At 39.3% G+C, this 18,602-nt stretch overlaps 1 protein-coding gene across 12 annotated transcripts in view; it reads left to right on the top strand.

Moving 5' to 3' along the window:
* The window catches only part of IKZF1 (IKAROS family zinc finger 1), a 71,083-nt gene extending 56,139 nt beyond the window's left edge, over positions 1–14,944 (top strand). For 8 of the 12 annotated variants that reach the window (XM_066185727.1, XM_066185736.1, XM_066185673.1 and 5 more), the window contains 3 exons: positions 601–726; positions 5,151–5,285; positions 9,483–14,944. In XM_066185727.1, coding sequence (XP_066041824.1) covers positions 601–726; positions 5,151–5,285; positions 9,483–10,186 — 965 coding nt within the window. In that variant the 3' untranslated portion in view covers positions 10,187–14,944. The remainder of the gene's footprint in view (positions 1–600; positions 727–5,150; positions 5,286–9,482) is intronic. The other 4 variants (XM_066185718.1, XM_066185699.1, XM_066185683.1 and 1 more) reach the window with 2 other exon arrangements.
* The last annotated feature ends 3,658 nt before the right edge of the window (positions 14,945–18,602 follow it).

Here is an 18,602-nt window from a genome sequence, read left to right as displayed (position 1 = left end):
TCATGTTAAGACAGAAAATTCAAGCTCAGAAGAACACAGAGCAGTACTGTTGGTGAAAAATTCCTAGAACTAGCTAGATCTGCATTGCTGTAATACAGAAAATGAGTTGTCATGCCATTTATCTCGAATTTCCAGAAGCAGAAAACACACCAAATCTAAGATTGTCTTAAAAGAGTTGAGCTGGTTCTGTTTACACCAGAACTGACCTCCAGCCAAGCAAGTCTCTACCTACACCTCCAGTTCGTCCACTGGCAGTCTCTGTGCGACTGGACACTAAAGAAACTGCTCCCAGATCTTTGAAGGTGTCTCAGTTTCTAACCTGTGTAGGTGCTGGTTTTGAAGACTTAATGTCACAGTTTTTATCTGATCTGAATCATCTAGAATGAGTTTGCAGCACCCATAGAAATGGTCTGTTGATGTAGGGATATGCAACCAGTTTTCCATTAGTTGTTTTTCACTTAGATTTTTAAATTGATAAAATTTTCCTTCACCACAGCATGGCTTTTTTGGGGGGAGGGCTTTTTATCTCTTGTCCTTACCATTGTTAATATGCTGTTGAATGCCTCATCTGAATCTCATAATGAATTGTGTTTTCTCCAGTTGGCAAACCCCATAAGTGTGGATACTGTGGTCGCAGTTACAAGCAGCGCAGCTCTTTGGAAGAACATAAAGAACGCTGCCATAACTACCTTCAAACCATGAATCTCTCAAGCAGCATCTATCCAGGTAATAAAAGTCTCCATTTGAGGAATACGGCTGTCCTGTCATAAATGCTGAGAAAGGAGTGCAAAAGGATCAGCAGTACTATTTGTGGCAACTTTTGCTTTGGCGAGTCACACACATCCCCCATATATATGATACGCTGTCTGGATTTATTCTTTATTTGATAAACATTTGTCTGTTTTCTCACTTTGTTTAGCTCCAATAAAAAACCAAAGTACAATTCAAACATGTAGCAAAACACTTGCAAAGCCTGGAAAACATCAGTTTGTCATCTCAAGACAATATGGCTACATCACCTCACCGGCTTCTCTTGGAGGCCTATATTGAAATACAGTTGTGGATATATTTTTAATAAAGGCTTAATTCCAGTGTTCTAGTTAGGGCTGCAGAATCTTCTGCACTGCATATCTCCTCCCCTTCCCAGACACAGCTTAAAGGGCTTACTTGACCCCTGGGACCAACTCATCTAACAAGGATGATGTTGGGGGTTAGGTTTGTTCGACAGATGAGCTGTATCAGTCTGCCAAGCAAGAGGACATAAAGCCAGAGATACTTAATTTAGGCAGTTTGACTTGAGACAGTCCAGAATGGCTTATAATTTGTTGACAGCCCTCTTCCCAAGCTTCCTTTTAAAAGAAAACTGGGAGGAGGTAAGGACCTGTGTTGAGACTAGTGTAATGATGAAGGTAAAGTCCATTTCTCAGAGAATATCAAAAACCTATGCCCAGAAAGAGAGCAAGCAGATCTTGGGGCTTGGATTCTATTATTTAACAATGATCCAGAAGATCTCTATGGGGTTGATCACAGTAATTAGCCATACAAAGTCCTCTTGCATGTGCAGTTTTAGATGGTAGAGATCCAGCTTCTCTGATGGAGTTTAAACCCAGCTATTAAGTTCCATTTCCTGCATACCTTTTTAATCCTGTCAGTATATGTTATTTAGTTTGTCAAATGACAAAAATGAAAAGTTCTCTCTTGCCCTCTTTGCAATGATGCTTCATTTAATATCTGTACAGAACCTGAATATGTTTTTACATGCTATCAAATAATGTAAAGTATATGCACATAATGATAGCAGTGAATACAACTGAGATGCTTCTGCAGACAGCATGTTAGAGCAGCGCCCCTTCTAATTTTATTGAGGGGCTGCAGAATACATGAATAGAAAACCACAATGCAATTATGTGCACTAAGCAGCAATGCTTATTTCTCAAAGAGGTGACAGGATTTAGAAGCAAATATTCTGGTTTGGGATTTCAGTCTTCAGTGTCTGGCACATAGATTTAAGTGCCTGCACACTGAATTTGAAAATCTGTGCAAATGAGTAGCTGAACTACTATGAAAGTTATTGTGAGATGAAACTTATGTCAGGAATCATAAACTCTAGTAAGAAATGAAACAGTTCTAGAGACTGACCTTTGTTTATATCAAATCCTGACAGGAGAGCTTGCACTAGCTTACAGCTATATTTCTAATAACTCAGTGGGATAAAGTCTTGAGGAATTAATTATTGCTTTGAAAGAATCACTTCTTATATATACATTAATATATATATATTTCTTCTTGTATATTCTCCTTGTATTCTTGTATATTCCATATTTGACATAATAGGATTGCTTTTGCAAATTAGAAATAAAATTAATCAACTAAAGGGTTTAAACCTCATATTCAGCCAAAGACTTCACTCTTAAAGAAATTCAGTCCTCAGTTAAATCAGTTCTATACAGTTCTAAAAAATGAAACTTTCCTGCATTTTTCCTAGTATTTTGCATTATGAAAATATAGAAAAAAACAGTTGAAAAAGGGTGGATGTCCTGCAAATTTTACTGTATTCTATGATCTATCTAGAAAAGCAAGTAGCTATAATATCACCGTTCTTAAACTATTTCAAGGTGTGATGTGGATTTGTTAGAGCCATTATTCAGACCCCTTTTTCCCCAGCCTCAAAAAAAGTTGGTACAAAAATATCTGCTAGAGCATCTGATTTGACATTCTGCCACAGCAAGATTGCTTTTTACAGCATTTTTAACACTTATTGAAGTATACATAGAAAAAATGTCGGTAGAAAGAACCTAAACTTGTAGAAGCTTTCCATCAGCTTGTAAATCTAACAAATGGAATTGAGAAGGAACTTTAATAAGGGAAAGATAGAGTGAAAGGGAGTAAGAAGAGGAACAAGAGATTGTACTTGCATTTCAACTTTCCTCTCTTTAAGAGAAAGAAATATAACGCAAAGTTAGAACCTGCCAGATCTACTGGCAAAATTCTTGTTTTAGAGTAATATAATCTTACTGTCCATATGAAGTTCTTCTCTTAGAGATATTACCTGGAGTTTTGCATTTGAGTTGAGTAGAAGTGTGCTGAAGTCTTACCAGGCTTAAAAAAACAGCAGGAGAAGTAGTTGATGAAGTTTTTGAAGGGTCAATTGCAGTTATTCTGTCACTGGGAATTTTTGTTTGAAAAGATAAAATGATTTTTTTTTCCAGTTCACAGACACCAAATTATAGATAAATAGTTATTCATTTGGTAGCAAATTTCAGAGAGTTTCAGTTGCAAGTGCTGGGAATTAGTACATAATTCAATTTTCTCTCTTTTTTAATAACAGTTTTAGAAGTTTGAAAGTTTGACTGTTGAGCACATGACTCATCTTCTCTTGAACCGATTAGAAAAGGAATGCTATTATATGCTAAACAGATATTTCTTGATCATTTCAACTTTTAACTAAATATTCAGTCTCTTGTGTCCCTGTTGAATGTCTGCTTTAAAACATTCTCTGTAAGTCTCTTCCTGAGGTGGTACCTGGAAGCCTTGGTCAGCACAAGATACTGGTGTGTGCTTGTTCAATGGTGGCTGTGTACCATTAACACAAACTCTTCTGCACCTTCATGACTAAATTTGTCTCATTTCCTGCATTGGTCACAATTTTTAGTGTCTTATAGGGCTGGAGCATAATTCCGTGAAACTCCGTGCAACCGTCTCTGGCACTGGCATTTTCTTTGTCACTGTCACTGTCACTGTCACTGCAGTATGTCTTGGGAACTCAAGAGCCATTTGTGCATTCCTCAGTTTGGTTGCAGGGTGCCGTTCAATAGGACACTTCACTTGCTCCTCACAGTTTTCCATCAGACCTGACTTCATAGAATTCAGGAACAAAAAAATTTTTGGAATCATCCTTTTATGGCTGTGAAATATTGTCAGAATAACAATGGATCACAATGATGTGTTCTCAGCTCCTGAGAAACACTCAGGTACCAGAGTAATGGGTCCTGTGAATCAGTAAATCCAGTGAGAAAACAAATTCTCAGCAGGCACAGAAGGAAAAATGTAGCAGAGTAGGACACTTAATTGAAACAGCTCAAGGAATCAAAGTATAAAAATCATCTTTTGCGTCTTCCTTCAATAGCAACTAAAAAGTTCAGGGAAAATGTCCATATCTTAGTAGCAGATAAAAGTAAAATGAACCCCTTTTTCTCCCTTGACAAACAAACATACAAACAAACAAACAAACAAAAAGAAAACACGAACAAAAAAACCCAAACTGCACAAACAGAAAACCCACCAGCAAAACAGTTGTGTTGTGATCTCAGTGCATTCACCTTCCTCTCAGATGCTGGAAGTCAGATATACCTTTCCGTACCTTTTCCACCGTCATTGTTTTGACAGTGCATTTTCATACATCCCTTTTGTTTCTGCAGGAAAGTACTGAAGTAAAATATACTGAAAGGGAAATAGTCTCCTTTTCCTAGAGCCTCACAGTTAAGCTCCTAATTCTACAGAGTCCCAGCAGCATCAGGAGGTTGGGAAGCAGGTTTGAGTATTGGAATACAGTGTTCCACTGAAGGTGTGATTTTATCAATTAAAATCATTAAAGTCTAAAATAGCATCAAGGAAGTATTGAAATATTTGATGAGGGTTAAAAGGGGCTGAAGACAAGGGTCAGTATAGCTTGCAAATATATCTTCCACTGCTGGAGATGAGAAGTTTATCCAATTTTCCTGCTGAGGAAGAAATTACCATACAGGGGGTTGCACTGGGAGAGGTGCAGAAGGGACATTGTGGGGGGTTGCAGTGGGAGAGTGGAAAGATAACTGCTTTGTGTCCAGGATAAAGTGAGGACCTCATTTATTCACAGAAATGCAGAGTGGCTGTAGAACAAAGGTAGAGTGATTATGTGACGTAAAGGCAGAAACCTTTCAGTTGCTGTCTCATTTTTGTGTCCTAAATGAGGAAAACATCAGCACGTACATAGATTAATCAGTGTGAGGGAATTTGTTACCCACAGTCAGAATTGTCCTGTGTCTCAGATGCTGACCTCCTTCGTCCAGCTGCTTGGGGGCTAAAAGTCATTGACTGACAAACAGTAACCTAAGACAACAGTTCCATTAAAATGGAACCTGCCTAACCCTTCTGATGTCATTTGATTTCAGTCATAAAAGACGAAAGTAACCAGAGTGAAATGGCTGAAGACCTGTGCAAGATAGGGTCAGAAAGAGCCCTCGTGCTGGATAGACTAGCAAGTAACGTCGCCAAACGTAAGAGCTCTATGCCTCAGAAATTTGTTGGTAAGAGTTAAACGTTTGCTGTCTCCTAAAAATAAATTAAAACAAAGCCCCCTAAAAAATCACTTTCTAGCATTTTTACTTTTGCGTCATAATTTTACTTGTTTTGCTAAATTAACAATATGTATCTCTATAGAAGCAGATACAGTGATAAGTTGGGGAAAAAAAACCCCCGAAACATCTCCAGCATAGATTTCTGCATGTTTAATTTTTCACATTTGGAGATCAATTTTAAGGTTGTTTCTTGCCTTTTTAAAAGCTTATAGATCAGATCATTACAAAATCTGAACAGGTGCTTGAAGTTGCCTTAAGAACCTGAAGATAGGAATAGAAGTTTCCTGTTGGGATAGCATTTGACCACAGTTTCAGAGTTATTTTATTGAATTCTTGAATGACATTCACACCTGGGCATACTGGTGTTCCTGAAAGCATTTGTTAATAGTTGAACATAGACTGGGTAATATTCTTCACCCTTTGATAAAATCTGTTTATCTTTACAGCCCCAACTGATATGTCTGAAAACAGTACCTAAATGAAAGGACCTTTGTGTACATTGTATGAATGACGCAAAAACTTCATTCCCGTTTTCATGTAGCAGTTCTTGTCTTAACAATGAAAAATTTTACATTAAGCTTATAAAAATGAAGGCTACACGTATTGTTCTGTTTATTAGGCCTGTACTTAGTAGGGATTGCACCAGTTTTGTGAGAGCCACAGACAATATTTTTTCAGCTATGTAAGGTTAGTCTTCAAGAAATAAAAACATGGGAGATCAGAGGACAACATATACTCATAACTAGTCAGGTTCTTTTTTAATCCTCTGTACATTCAAAAAAATATTATTCTATAGGAGACAATCATATTAAAGTCTCTGAAACAAAATTCACATTAAGAAGGTCTTCAGTCAAAAGTCAAGACAAAAAAAAAGGTTCAGTTTATGGGACAGAAAATGCAAATGTACTTTCTTCAACAAGGACATAAGGCTGAAAGGGAAATTAGTATTTACTAGATGAGGGAAAGGGAGTTTCAGGTATGTCAGGAGGTGCAACAAAAGGTTTTAAATTAAATCCCAAGGCTTTTTTCAAGTCCAAAGACAACAATTCTTGGAGGTAGTCAAAGATAAGAAATGCTTATGCTTATAAAAGGGCAGAAGTTGTAGTAGAGATAGATACCGAAAATATATCAACTATAACATATATGTAAGGCCAACCAGACTAGTTTAGACACTCTGGTAACTGCTGGCATTAGGCAAGATACTAATTCTATGAAAGTTCCAGTAAGACGAGAAGTGCTAAAATTTAAAAGGTACTAGCAAGTATCTGCAATGTATTCTTGGGTGTGGAGTGGCTATTTCGTTCTTTTTCTCTGTTCACCCTGAGAAACAGTAAAGACAGCCAGTTTAACTATGAGTTTTAGGAGGGCAGAGTTTCCTGTCAGTTTTTCAGGGTGCAGTGTAGGAAGGCAACCTACTGACACCAGATATTCATGGAAATTTGCTAACCTTCAAAAGGAAAAAATTTTCTAAGAAAATCCTCCCAAATCCTTTCATTTCCAATCCTCATCTGTTCCTTCATACAACAGAAAAATTCCTGATTAACACAAGGTTGAGCTGGCTGGTGAGGAGAGCTTTTGGGTACTAAAACATTTTTATTGCACCTGTAGATTATCATGTCATCCCAATATCTGTGCTGAATTCCAGGGAGAAGGAGCAAATGACATCCTTCACATAAGGGAAGGACTGTCTTCTGCTTCACTAGTTTTTCACAAGACTGAATTAATTACCTTTCAGAAACAAGATTTTTCAACAAATTCAGACATTTATCTGTGAAATTCTTTCTGTATTCCAAACTGGAGTAGTTCCCAAACCCAAAAGAACTGGGCCATCCAAACCAGAGAGTGAGAACTGCATAAAAGGTTGACGTATGGTTATAATGTTTAAAAGAATAGGCAGCCCAAGAGAAGGATTAAAAAATACTAAGAGAAAAGGTGCCCACATGCACTGAGTACATTTTTTACTGTTTAAGTACCTGCAGCAGAATCCTGAGCAGTGCAAACTTTGAAGTGCATCAAACCATTAGCAGTTTAATTTACTTATGCTCTAATAACCACAGAAATGAGCTATTATTTTTAATGAGTGCAAGTATTACTGCATTGCCCAGATATTGAAATGATACCTGCCTACCCTAATTTTGTGTCTTTTTCAGACACTTTGCTTGGAAAAAAATTTTTTTTATGAACACTTGATTCTCTCAGCACAACTACCAACCAGGTATGCTACATAAAGCCAATACTACCCAAGAAACAAATATTAAAATCATACTTTTTGAATGCCCAAAATTTTTGTTTATAATGAAGACCAGTCCCATTTTTCAGTGGTGTGCAATGCCCATGGAATATGAATGATTTTGGCTTCATTTTTTCCTCCTTGAATAAAGTGTATACATTCATGTTAGGAGAGTTTTTCTGTATTTAATTCAAGAGTCTTTTACAATGCCTATTTTGAATCTTAGGCAACTCTGCCTGAAAAGTATACCATTATAAAGAATAAATCTGGAATAAAAAAGAATGCGGCCCAAATTGGCAGAATGATTGGGAAGGAAAACAAGAGGAACTGGAAGCTTGTGTAGCACAGCAACTAGAAAGTGTCTGTACCCTACATCCCCTATAGGAACTTATGCAATTCTCAGGGTTTTCTTTCTCTGCTTGCAGAGCATGGAACTGGTATGAAACCATATCTTGTGGGAAATGTAGACCACAGGACTTCCTACCCTTTAGCCCCCATCATTGCAAAAGTGTTGTGCTAGAAGGTTTTTGGTCTCTTCACTGACTTTGAATGGTCAATCTGAGTAGAAACTGGGTGGAAAATTGTTGATAAATGAACATGCAGATCTTCTGGTAAAATTTCCATGCTTCTGTTTGAATTTCTTTTCACAAATTAGGACTTTCAAAGACCTACCAGTAAATTTCATGTTGATCAGGAAATGGTGACAGCACTTCACAGAGATGTTTGTGGCTTTTAGTGTTTCCCAAGATCTGAAGAGCTAGAAAATCCATCCAGACTATCAACAATATGTTACTGGTAGAACTTTGGAGCCTGTGAAAATCTTTTACCTCTTTACATTTGCATGAATTTATTAAGGGCCTGGTAATAACTTTGATGGTTTATACTGTTAGAGAATTGAGTGCTCAAGTTCATAAAATCAGCATCTGTGCATTTAAATAGGTTTTTCCACTCCTAACTTTTGCCTTCTATGTTTTGCTATCTGTCCAGTAATTTGGGGGAAATTGTAGTGAAACTCAACATTCAGTATTGGGGTACCCAGCTAAATATAGTACAATCTCATTTAAAAAAAAAATACATAAAAAAAATAAAAAAAAAATTACCCCTTACTTTTGGCATCCCATCAGAATCAAAGTTACCAGTCATAAGTAATCTTGCTCTAGGTAGGGCTTTCTACCTTGTAAGAAAAATATGCTCCAACTACAAATGCACTTATATTTTTTCTGTGATTTTTGGTTACTCCTGTGTTTAACAACTTTTTGACACAAAATATTTGGGAACATGGGTAGCTTCTGGTAATGTGTCTAACATGACTTATGGTAGGTGTGTGGGGATGGTGGCAATATGAAAAATAAAATTTTTATTGATGTTTCTCCAAAATGACATATATATGACCACATTGCTGATATGGGTTATTTCTAAGAAACTGAAGGTCTGAAACTAAACCATACAATTTCCAGTCTAAGAATGTCATACTTTAGGTGAAAATATTGATACTGGGCTTCATGCTCTGAAGCATCAGGCCAAGCTTGCTACGGCTGTGTGGGCACACAGGCTTCACCAGCCACAAAGGCAGTGCCTCTGCATACTGTAGGAGACAGGTGAGGAACACCAGTGAGAAAGGAGAGAGACATGACAAAGCACTAGATGTGTAACTCCCATGAATCCCTGTATAATTCTTTCCAGAATTTCTTTCATCATTTGCTTTTCCAAAGCCCTCAAATTATTTTGCATGATAAAAAAGACCGCCAACCCACCCCTTTTCTGAGCAGCTGTATTAGAGAACTGTGAATACCTTAGGTGGATTTCAGAGGTAGATTTGGCCAACTCTCTTCTTCTCTGTTTCATTAATCCATAATGTTCATTTCCTTAATCATGTAGAAATCAGCCCTCTAACTCCTCACTGTTTTTCACTTCAGGTGACAAATGTTTGCCTGATCTTCCATATGATGCCAGCATCAACTACGAGAAGGAGAACGAGCTCATGCAGACACACGTGATCGACCAGGCCATCAACAACGCCATCAGCTACCTGGGGGCAGAGTCCCTGCGTCCCCTGGTCCAGACACCGCCAGGGGGCTCTGAGGTGGTGCCTGTCATCAGCCCCATGTATCAGCTTCACAAACCTCTTGGGGACAATCAGATTCGCTCCAGCCTCCCTCAGGACAGCGCAGTGGAAAACTTGTTGCTGCTTTCCAAAACCAAGTCGGTCTCCTCTGAACGAGACGTCTCTCCCAGCAACAGCTGCCAAGACTCAACAGATACAGAGAGCAATAATGAGGAGCGCAGTGGTTTGATCTATCTGACAAACCACATAGGTGCTCATGCAAGAAATGGCATCTCTATAAAAGAAGAAAACAGGCAATATGATGTCTTGAGAGCAGGCACTGACAATTCCCAGGATGCTTTCAAAGTGATCAGCAGCAATGGAGAGCAAGTAAGGGTTTACAAGTGTGAACATTGTCGAGTCCTTTTCTTGGATCATGTGATGTATACGATCCATATGGGCTGCCATGGATTCCGCGATCCTTTTGAATGCAACATGTGTGGCTACCACAGCCAGGACAGGTACGAGTTCTCTTCCCACATAACTCGAGGAGAGCACCGTTTCCACATGGGTTAAAACACCGGCACAGATCGAGCCTCAACGGCTGCGTTACTGGAGCTGCAAGAGCCATGACAGCAACAAAGCAAAAGTCACTGGATAGTAAAAGTCACAAGAGAATCAGAAGTTCAGCAATGTTCTCCCACAAGAGCAGGGATTTCATTTTGGTAGCATGCATCGCAACTCAGTTTTCTAAAATGAGTTTTTACTGAAAATGTTTGATCACCAAAAACCTTTAGTAATGTAAGTAGGAGCTTTTGTAGTCACGTAGCTGAAAGTCCTTCCCTGAACTGCTGCTTCTTGCAAGCCCCCCTTGCCAGAACTCTTAACCATGCGCAGGATGCTCCACACGATGAGGACACAGCATGCAGCAGTGGCCAGGCTTTCTCTCTTAACAACCTGAGCGTAGGGCTCTTCTACCAGATGTGTGGTTTTTTGATTTCTGATATTATTTGACTCTTTTGAGAAGACTGAACTCAACTAAAGGTGGAGGGACCCATCTCAGATGACTTCATGGACAACTTCACCCCAGCCAGAAGGTTCTGAGTTGCTTTGGTGGTAAGAAGTAGAACATTTCCACTTGCAAGGTTGCTACTGGTATTGACATCAAAACATGCCTTGTTTGTGTCACTTGGTAGGTGAGCAGGAATGCAAAAGATAGAAGAAACACCCTTGTAATATACTCTATGAAGTATGAATTACATTTCATGTATAGAAAAAGGGTATTGTTGGCTCTTCTTTGAATAAATATTTTCTCTTCCTGTCCAACAAACCCCCACTTTTTGTTAAGCAACCCTTCCTTTCTCTGCATATAAAAGTTACAATGTATTTAATTTTTCTTTCTCTTTAAAGTTTTAGTTATTTAGAAAAGTATGGTGTACAGTTGAGAAAGTGGATAAGTATATGTGTGGGGAGTCACATTTTTAGACACATTTTTCATCTTCTAAAACTGTCTGGAAAATACCTTAATGTCCCTCTCTTAGATATAAAAAAAATCCCATTTTGCTTGCACAGAAGATGTCCTCTTGTAAATTTTGTGGCTCTACTCATAAGTGTTGCACTTGATTATTTTTAAAGCACTGAGATGAATTAAACCAGCCAGACAAAATTTGCAGCCGTCTTCTTTTTTCCTGGCATTTGCCTTTTAATGAGGGACCAAGGCCCACAAACATGTGGAGAGCCTTTACTTCCTATCCAATCAGTCATTTCACTAAGTGCTTTGAGTTACTTTTACTTCAGTGGAACTAATCTTAAGATAGAAAAAATGTTGGTTTTTGCAGAATGGACACCAGAGGCTGCAGTACTTTGCAGAGTGCAGAAAAGTCCACCAAAATCTTTCTCCATGGTGGGTTCTGCTGCAGGTACTGTAGCTTCAGTTAGAATCAAAACTTCTATGACAAATCGATTTTAACTCCAAACACATCTGATAAAAAACCTCTTTTTAAAAGCTTCTACTTGGTTTCCTCTTCCAGATATTTCATTTCTCTCCCTGAACACCCTCATTCTTTAAGACTGGGCAAAAATAAAATTTTTGCAGCTGCATAATGTCATTGGTGCTGCAATATTTCCTGGGCAACGTTCATAAAAATAACCCATCTTATTAACTTGATGTACAAATACTTCCACTCTTCATTAGGAATGGATATTTTACAGTAAACACAAATACCCAACAAGACTAGCAGTCTTGTCATACATTTACACATTTTCCATTCACAAATGCATGCAAGCACATGTATTTACTATAAAACAGATTTGATGGGACCATGAACTGCTTGTCCCTGGCCAATGTGGCCTGATACTACATTTGCAGCTATATTTGATAAACATTTCCTATACACACATATTATTACAGGCATGCCGAGTTCCTTCTGCTTTCACTTTTGCAGGTGTAGGTCAGGAGCAACAACACTGAAGCTGAGGAAGGACACTGATGAAAAAATGCATCTCAAATGTGTGCTTATACAACCTCAAGCCTTGGCTGTTCATGCCAGCTGTGAGGCACTTGCATCACTGGACACATGGGCACAGCGGTGTTTTTACACTAAACATGCAGGAGAGCCTGACAATGCGGTGGCTTTGTCACCAGAGATAAATGCTGTGTGGGAATGCCTATGGACCAGTGCATACATCCACAGCAGGAAAAACATATTACTAGGACATGTTATTCCCCAAAAATGAGCAGCCTGCACTGCAGACCCAAAGGTGACCATGTCTATTCTCACATTAGAACTTGGTTGCCTTTAGGGACTTTATTGATGCCCTCTACTCTCGCATTATAAGTCAGCTGAGACTTTATTGCTTGTTACCTTCCAGCCCAAGAGGCTCCACGAGGGGAGGGCACATGGAGTCCCTGTCATGCCCCAGCCACGGTCTTGTCATCAATGCCTGCTGCACATTCAGCTTCAAGACAGACTGTACTTGGCAACAAGCAGTTACCACACATTTTGTATAGGAATGATCTGAAGAGGACTTTACAGGGGGCAACTAACATGGATGAGTTTCCTTTCATTTTTACCTTTCTTTAAGTACAGTTGTAATGGGTTCATTTTTCATAGCTGGTAGGGATGCATTCAGCTGTTCTTACCCTTCTCCAATTTTGATTGATGCCAAACAAGAGGGGACAAAGTAATTTCTAAGCCCAGAGGAAATGTCCTGTGTGAGATCAGACACTGGCTGAAACGTTCTGCTTTTATTGCTCTTAGACCTCCTTCCTGTTCTTCTTAGGTTTTGGTCACTATATACCCCATGTCATAATTTTTTCCACCCTTCATTTTAAGATTTCTCCAGCTCTTGAGGGGAGGGGACAGCAGCTCACTCAGGTGGTTTTGTTTCTTTGCTTTTACCAAAAACCAACACAAATAAAGCCACGTTCTTGAACTGTGTAAACAAGCAGAGCTCCAGCAGAGTTCGAGTGTGCCTCAAACACAGCTTTGAAAGGTGATTTCTGTTTCCTGGGTAGGTTTGCTACCTTCACCACATCTCTGTGCACACACACACGTGTCTGAGCCCCTGTGTCTTTCCTCTTGTCGACATGCACATGCCCTCTCTGCAGCTTTGTGTATCATTAATATTTTATATACATTTGTATGTGTATATGTATCTAAAATGGTTTGTATGACATGATGATGCACTGTCACTCAGTGGGCTTGTTTCCTCGCTCTGGAGTTTTCTTATTTATACCATCACAAAATATGTTGATGTTGTATAATAAACAGTACAGTAGTATAAGTAAGTATATTAAGACACAGTGTATCAGGGCATAGTTTAAAGGCGGAGCAAATGGCATTTTCTGTTCACTAAAGGGCTTTCATAGGTTTGCTTTTTTCCAGTGTTTTTCTCTTTTGCACAAAATCATCTTAAATTTGTTTAGAGACAAGTAGTTCAGTAATTTTATTTATGAACATATGCAAGGATGGCATGCAAATAGGATGTTGTGTCTGTGTACATTGAAACAAACTATGCCCTCAGAAAAGTTTAGTGTAATCTTTTTTCTCTTTTTTTGCTATGGTGCAATACCCTGATACAGCTTAGTTGACCTTTAAAAGGAGTAAATATGTGAGTGGTTTTAAGTTTATATCTGTTTTAAAAAAGTAAAAAATAATTGCTTCCCATTCCTTCCCCAGGCACTGCCTTTTCTAATAGAAAAAGTTGTATTTACACTTTTTTTTTTTTGCTGTGGTTTTATATTGTAACTTCATTTTCTTTGAAAATATTGTATTTAAAAAAAAAGCAATTTCATAAAAATTGGAAATGTTATTAAATTATGTCTGCAAACTGAGATGTATCTTTTGAGAGAGAGAACAAGATAAAAACCCCAAGCCCCAGAATATTTCTGTCGCTCTCCTGGTGGATGCAGCTGGAGGCTCTGTGTCTGTGGGTGGTATCGGTGTGGGAGGGGACACGGAGATGAGGTGCAGGTACACAGAGCCCCGAGGGGAGTCCATCCATGCTGTCCCCGCACCAGGGAGAGTCCATCCATGCTGGCCTCGCAATGCAATCTCCACAGCCAAAAAAGCCAGGCTGTGTCACCACCCTGCCCTCACCCGTGTGTGAGGCAGCCGTGCTCAGCCAGCTCCAGTGCAGATCAGGTCCTGAACTGGCCACCTGCTATCCAGAGTGTCCCTGCCCATCCCAATCACCTGGGCCCTGCAAGCAACCCACTTTTAGAAGTGCATCCCCTCCAGCCCTCTCCTCGTACCCTTCCCTCCCACCAGCCAGATGGAGTCATTACAGAACACAATTACTTCTGCATGTAGAGTCACAGTAATTCAAAATAAAACAGAGAGAAATTATTTCTACTATTTGCCATAACAAAGGTGATTTCTCTGCGGGTGTCCCTGTTTCCTTCGGATTCCAGCACAGTAAATTTCACATCACATATTTAATGCAAACAAGCATCAGTGTTTTGCTCAGAAAAAGGCACCATTTATAAAGTTTCAGAAATATTTCCATTTGTTAAACTATATTATTATGAACAAAATGAAATTAAAAAAAAAAAAAAAAGAAAAACAACCCCAAAACAAACCCTAATAGTATTGCAATTGATTCTTTTACAGGTTCCCAAAACCTAAGTTTTCCTTAAGTTCCTTAAGTTTTTGTGGTATAGTTTCATCATAAACTATGACTACATAAGAAGGAACTAGCATCCTAATTTCTTTGTTCCCCATCATAGCTGGTTCTCAGTAAATGAAACAAACTACAGATTTCTGTTTCAGCTGGTGACTTTTCTCCAAAACAAATATGATCTGTTTAAAAACTGTAGTAGTAAACATGAAAATCGACTAAATGTAATATTCTCAATCAGTGTTATTAAATCCTTGAGCTTGAGACATCCACAGATTTAAATGCAAGTTTGTGTACCTAAAAATCTGTTCTGGGTCTCTTATCTATCATGTTTCAAAGACTTTCTTCAAATCAACATAGTTACGTTTTTCCTACTCCAGTAGCTTGATTAAATTACATCAGAAACTGTGGCAGGTGCCAAGACACAAATAGTTACACAGACAAAACCTACTGCTACCAGGGGTGAGTATTTTCAGCCTTGAGTGCCCAGACCGGCTTCCCAATCCTTTCACAGACATGAAAATACCAAAACAGCATTACCCTGTGCACAACAAACAATGTCTTTGAAATCAAGAAATGCACTAAAAGATATACGAATATTTTTGAGATAAACAAAATGAGAACTCAGAGCCAGACCTGGAGCATGTGGATCTGATAATGTAACAATTTCCTGGGCTTTTGATACTGTGTTTGTGTGTGTGTCCGTGTGTGTGTCTGTGTGTGTGTGTGTGTGAGAATCACTCAACATCTTACTTGGGGAAAAGGAGTTAGAAATGCTCCTGGCTTTGCCAGTGCACTGAGGATATTGCACTGCTTTTATCAGCTTGTGAGATGGTCAAAAGCAAAGGAACAGCTTTCACTGAAAGCTTCATGTTTCAGCAGCAGCACCAGCAATTTGAAAACTGAAAATGTGGCAACTGGAAAATCAAAATATTTGATTTCTGAACAAGCTGTTCATGCCTGTCTTGTGGGTCAGATCTCCAGGGCATCATTCTCTTCTCTGGGCCAGCCAGGCTGTGTCCAGCAGAACGAAACACAGGAAGCTTGTTGTCTGGAAGGAAAATTGGACATGAGAACTACTTCTGGTCAAAATGTATCATGAAAGACAAAAAAATTCCTCAGGCCCGGCCTGTGGAAGGCAACAGAAGTCTTAATCTTAACAGGACATCCATTATCCCAATTTCTAAATTTTGATGCTTCTTTATTTTGGCCACACAGACTTTGACTTCAGGGCCGCTGAACAGAAGTCACTGGCAGCAGCAGACATGCAGCATTTCTGAAATTTTGCTGTACTGGCCAGTAGATGGGCATGCAGAAAACAGGACAAAAATTTGCAGAGTTTTGCTTAAAATGGGATAGATGGAAGAGAGAAATCCAAAGTCAGGCTTCAGAGAGCAAGAGTTAATCCCATTTAAACAAAAAAAGGCTGCACAAGCATGACTGAAACTCTGCTCTTGCCAAATGAACAGATCCCTGTTAACTGCAGTGAGATTTCTGCTGCATTTATTATTACGTCTTTTGTCTTTTTTTTTTTTTTTTTTTTTTTTTTTTTTTTTAATTCCTTTTCATATAGAGAAAGGTCTCACTGCTTTAAAGGCATCCCAGGACATGGAACAATTCCTGGTTTTATCTGTCCTGACCACACATATGGAATATGTGAATGATAGAGGGCAGCTGCTGCTGTTCCTGCCACTGGTGGCAGCTGCAAATCACACAAACCAACGCCTTCCTGTCCCTTGGGACAGAAGTGAAGGTTCTGGTTTATGAGCAGTTAGAGAAGAAAAAAAGAAGAAGAAGAAGAAGAAAAAAAAAAAAAAAGTAGAAAAAAAATCTACACCTTGCAGCAGACAGTGAGGCAGGGGCTGGTGGGGGTGAGGAAGTTAATCAGCCCCAGGCAGGCTGTTCGGGATGAGGCCAAACAGATGGCTCGTCTCCGAAACGGCAAAACGGGAAGCAGATGTGGCCACCGCTTCTCCCCATGCATAACTGGGAACCAGCCAGTTGGTGAGGAACTTTGCATAACAAGGATAATTTGGTATCAAAACTGTCCCTAGAAGTGATCTGAATGGATCTGGGCACAGTTGACAGTTTTCACTTCTTGTTTCCCACTCAAGGTTCAACCAGATTAAATCTTAAATGTGACCCGACTGCTTGCCTGGGGTTGCTCTCAGCTCTTCTCTGGGAAACCTCTGGTGGGAGTCCTCAGGTCTCCACTGAAGATTTCAGGGCTAAAACCCTGATCTCTGTTCAGTCAGTTGACATTTTAGTGACCAATTTCAGCATGCTCTGATTTTTCAATCTGAAGTCCATACACTTTTCAACAAGCACCAGAACTGACCTTGAGCTCCTCCCCTCTATTTGCCTGCATCAAAACTCAAAGATCCTGGATACAGGAATGCCACAAGCCTGGGCTAACATCCCCTGTAATCTCCTTACCACTATACACAGAGCCAAGGACAACAGAGGAGCCTGGCATCCCTTCCTGGGGGGAGATCATCTGCCTGGGGGAGCAGGGATAGGAGCTTCTGGCTGCAAAGCCTCACCAACATGTCAGAGACTTTGCATCTGCCAGCCCTGCATGCACTTAACCAAAATAACTGGGAAAATAACCTGAATATTGAGGGGACAGTTTGAAACATAGATGGGATGCATACTGCGAGTAAAAGAGGGGCTTTTCTTTTTCTATTCCTCCCTATTTGGCTTCAAAGGAGATAGTAATGTCAATTTGACTACAGCTTTTACTTTATAGTGTCTCTGTGCATTGACAAGGTAAAGAAACAGCCTTAATATGTTATATGAATCAAAAGAGACATCCACAGAGCTCTTAACATTAAGGGTTGTTCAAATCTGGATTCAAACACTGCAGGTTTATTTCACTGATAGTAGCAGTGTACAAAAATATACCTTTATCATCTTACAGAAATTTCTCAGTGTAGCTATGGGAGAGAATATAGACTTATTCAACATTGTGTTAAAGAAAAAGAAGAGGGTGTAAATACTTGCCAAAAATGTGTTTGTGGGCAGTAACCAAAACCCTGTTACATTAATTTCACTTTTTTTTAGCACAGTGCATAAGAGATTTACCTCCCAAGGTCCAGCTCTGAAAAATTCATAAACTCTGTTTTTGCTTTGCATCCAGTCACTTAGTTCCTGGCTAATAATATAGATAGTGTTTTATTTGCATAGTCTGGCAAATGCACATGGGAATTGTGCTGAGCATTCACATGTACATAGGGGGTTTTTGGACTCCTTAAGTATTGGTACAAATTAGAATGATTACTTCTGCTTTGGAAACATCTGTCCTTGCCACCTCTCTGTAATCGAGGCTGAGACACCAACCAGTCTTATAAGGTATACTGTAATTATATTACGATATTATGATATTACCTGACAAGAGAAATTTTCTGCAGGGTAAAGCTGAGAGAGGGAGAATACTCAGGCTCCTGAGGAACACCCAGCACCAACAGACCCTGCAGCTGCTTCTCCCTGAGTGACAACTACATCACATTTAACTGGCCTTTAAACAAAGGTGGGATCCTGATCAGCAGAAAGATAAGAGGAAGAAAAGCTTGAGTGGTTTTAGGAAAACAATGAAATGCATGTGTTAATAGAAGAGGTCATCTAAAATTAAGCATTTTCAACAGAATTCCAAGGCTTAGGCCAGGAGAAGGAGACTACAGGCATCTGCCTGAGTTTCATTAACTCCTTCTTGATAGCTTAACCATTGGTCATTGAAGGTAGGGGCAAATGTACCAGAAGTGATAGGTAGACCAGAAGGGAAATGAAGGGTGGTAGAAGATTGGGTGGAAAAATTAACATATCAAGTTCAGCAGTGAAGAAATTACTCTCTACCAGAAGGGTTATTACCACA

Source organism: Chamaea fasciata, unplaced genomic scaffold (assembly GCF_029207755.1).
Source record: "Chamaea fasciata isolate MVZ Bird 193981 ecotype frontalis unplaced genomic scaffold, bChaFas1.0.hap1 SCAF_1, whole genome shotgun sequence".
Classification (NCBI taxonomy): domain Eukaryota; kingdom Metazoa; phylum Chordata; class Aves; order Passeriformes; family Sylviidae; genus Chamaea; species Chamaea fasciata.
This window is presented reverse-complemented; position numbering and strand designations above follow the sequence as displayed.